Source organism: Tupaia chinensis, unplaced genomic scaffold (assembly GCF_000334495.1).
Source record: "Tupaia chinensis unplaced genomic scaffold, TupChi_1.0 Scaffold000238_1, whole genome shotgun sequence".
NCBI classification, from domain to species: domain Eukaryota; kingdom Metazoa; phylum Chordata; class Mammalia; order Scandentia; family Tupaiidae; genus Tupaia; species Tupaia belangeri.
This window is the reverse complement of record NW_006159716.1, coordinates 511,031-513,221: the sequence shown is the minus strand read 5'-3', so window position 1 is coordinate 513,221 and position 2,191 is coordinate 511,031. Positions and strand designations below refer to the sequence as shown.

The 2,191-nt window shown below is 63.4% G+C and overlaps 1 protein-coding gene across 1 annotated transcript in view; it reads right to left on the bottom strand.

Annotated features, from left to right (window-relative positions):
• LRRC73 (leucine rich repeat containing 73) overlaps positions 1 to 2,153 on the bottom strand; it is a 3,572-nt gene extending 1,419 nt beyond the window's left edge. Inside the window, exons 1-4 of the mRNA XM_006148529.3 lie at positions 1,770 to 2,153; positions 1,023 to 1,183; positions 603 to 725; positions 121 to 221 (exon numbers count right to left, since the gene is read on the bottom strand). Coding sequence (XP_006148591.1) covers positions 121 to 221; positions 603 to 725; positions 1,023 to 1,183; positions 1,770 to 2,041 — 657 coding nt within the window. The 5' untranslated portion in view covers positions 2,042 to 2,153. The remainder of the gene's footprint in view (positions 1 to 120; positions 222 to 602; positions 726 to 1,022; positions 1,184 to 1,769) is intronic.
• Positions 2,154 to 2,191: the final 38 nt, after the last annotated feature.

Here is a 2,191-nt window from a genome sequence, read left to right as displayed (position 1 = left end):
AAAACCATGAACACAGTCAAGGCAGGTCCCCAGACCCAACCTGCCACCCTTCAGGTACAGCCACAGACACTGGCTGACCTCCACCCCGTCCTTGACTCATCCCCAAACGTGACTTCTCACCTGAGCTGATTGGTTGGTGAGCCCTGTTCCCTCCAAGTCTAGGACCTCTAGGGTGCGGCTGGAGGCCACAGCGACAGCCAGCATCCCTGCCACGTGGTCACCTGGGGAGATGGCACACATGCACACACTCACCTGTGTTCACAGACAGGCCTGCTAACCCTTCCTCTGGACAGCCCCCTCCTTCCCCCCCATTGCCCTGACAAGCTTAGATCCCCTGGCCAGGCAACTCTGATGACTGGTGGGTGGCCAGGAGGGGAGCTTTATGATTGGCCGGTGAAGGGATGAAGTAAGCAGGTTCAGGGGGTGGTGACTGATGCTTTGACCTATCTGCGGTCACCTGGTCCTCCACACAGGATGGCCCCTCTACTTCCTCCTTGACCCTGGGGAGCTCTCCCTCCTCTTCCCTCCCCCAACCGGTAGTCCTCTGTTCTTGGATAGGGCATTGGGTGGTGAGAACCAAAGGGGGTATTCTTGAGCCTCACCCAGGGGGTTGTAGTCCAGATTGAGGACGCGGACCTGGGAGCTGTGGGCCACAGCAATGGCGAGGCGGCTCCAGCCCTTAGGGGTGATGCCAGGGTTGGCACTCAGCGTTAGCTCCTTCAAGCCTGGGCAGTATCAGCAAGAAGCCAGAAGGGAGAGTCAGGCTCTTTCCTGTGTCCGGAGTGAGCCGCCCCACCCCCTCCTCAGCGCTCCGGAACCATTATGGACCAGTGATCCTCCACCTGCCCCCGCCTGGATTCTGAGTCTTCACCTGCTCACTCCCAATCCTTCCCTTCCCGAGGAGAAAAAGACACGGTCACCCCCACCGTCAACACTCAGCTCAGGGCCACACCCCCTTCCCTCTACACCTAGCCTGCCATCACGGCCATACTAGCCCGTGCCCTCAGCAGGGCCCTGCTCACCAGACTTGGCCCCATCTGGGGGGAGGAGGCCACAGATGAGGTTGATGGCTTCATCACCCAGCATGCAGTCCCCCAGGTCCAGAGCCACAAGGGCAGGGTGGAGGGCCAGGGCTGGGTTCAGCAAGGCCAGGCCAGCATCAGTCAGGGGGCTCCCGTGCAGGCTAGGGGTGAGGCGAGAGAGCAGTTATTGCAGTGAGCCCTGTCTGCAAGGGGAAGGGGCGCTTTCCTTATGTCAGTCCTGGGGCTTGGGTTACAGCACTTGAGAGGTCCAGGAAGGGATAAAGAACATTCTAGGTCCCCAGGCATACAGGTAGAAGGGGAATTCGGTTTCCTTTCTGGGACAGGGATCTCCCTGACATTGCATGGGAAGGGGCAGAAAAGGGCTGTGGGGCTGGAACCCCTGCGTGCAGAAGGTAGGGGAGGGCTCTAGTCCCCACCCGGCCTTCCTTCCTGGGAAGGAAGGAGCTGACTGCACAAGTAAATGCGGGTGATCAGGTGAGGAGGGACCAGAGAACATGCCCTGCCAGGAAGGGGTGGGCATCCCGTCTCCCGGAAGGCCGCCCCAAAGTCCGGAGAGGAGGCGTGTGCTTGGAGGGTGTCCTGGGTCACGGGCAGGCAGGACTGAGGTGTGTGTACAGGGTAGGCTGTGGGAAGGCAGGTGCCGGAAGGGGAGTGGAGAAACAAGAGGTGCAGGGGAGTGAGTGGAGGGGTGCAGCGCTGGGACCCCCTTGAGAGGGGCACACTCACAAGAGGGACTGGATGGAGCGGTTGGTCCTCAGCGCCTCCGCCAGCTGCTTGATGCGGCTGGGGCTGGACACGACACCCAGGTTAAGGTTGAGCTGCGCCAGGGACGTGGCCCCGGCAAGGGCCCGGCAAGTGCGGCCGAAGTCGCGGTCGCAGAGGCGGAAGCCGCGCAGTGAGAGCAGGCGCACGGCGTTGTCGCGCAGGCCGCGGCAGATGTCCCGCACCTCGGCGCCTGACAGCGGCTCCCCGGAAATCTGAATGGAGCTGGGCAGCATGGTGCCCGCGGCGGGGCCTCCGGAGCCGCGGGCGGGGCCGGGACAGGGGCCCGGGCTGGGGCTGCGGTCGGAGCCGGAGCAGAGGTGGAGGCAGAGGCTGCGGCAGGGGAGAGCGCCGGGAGCCGGGCCTGAGCTGGAGCCGGCCCCGGG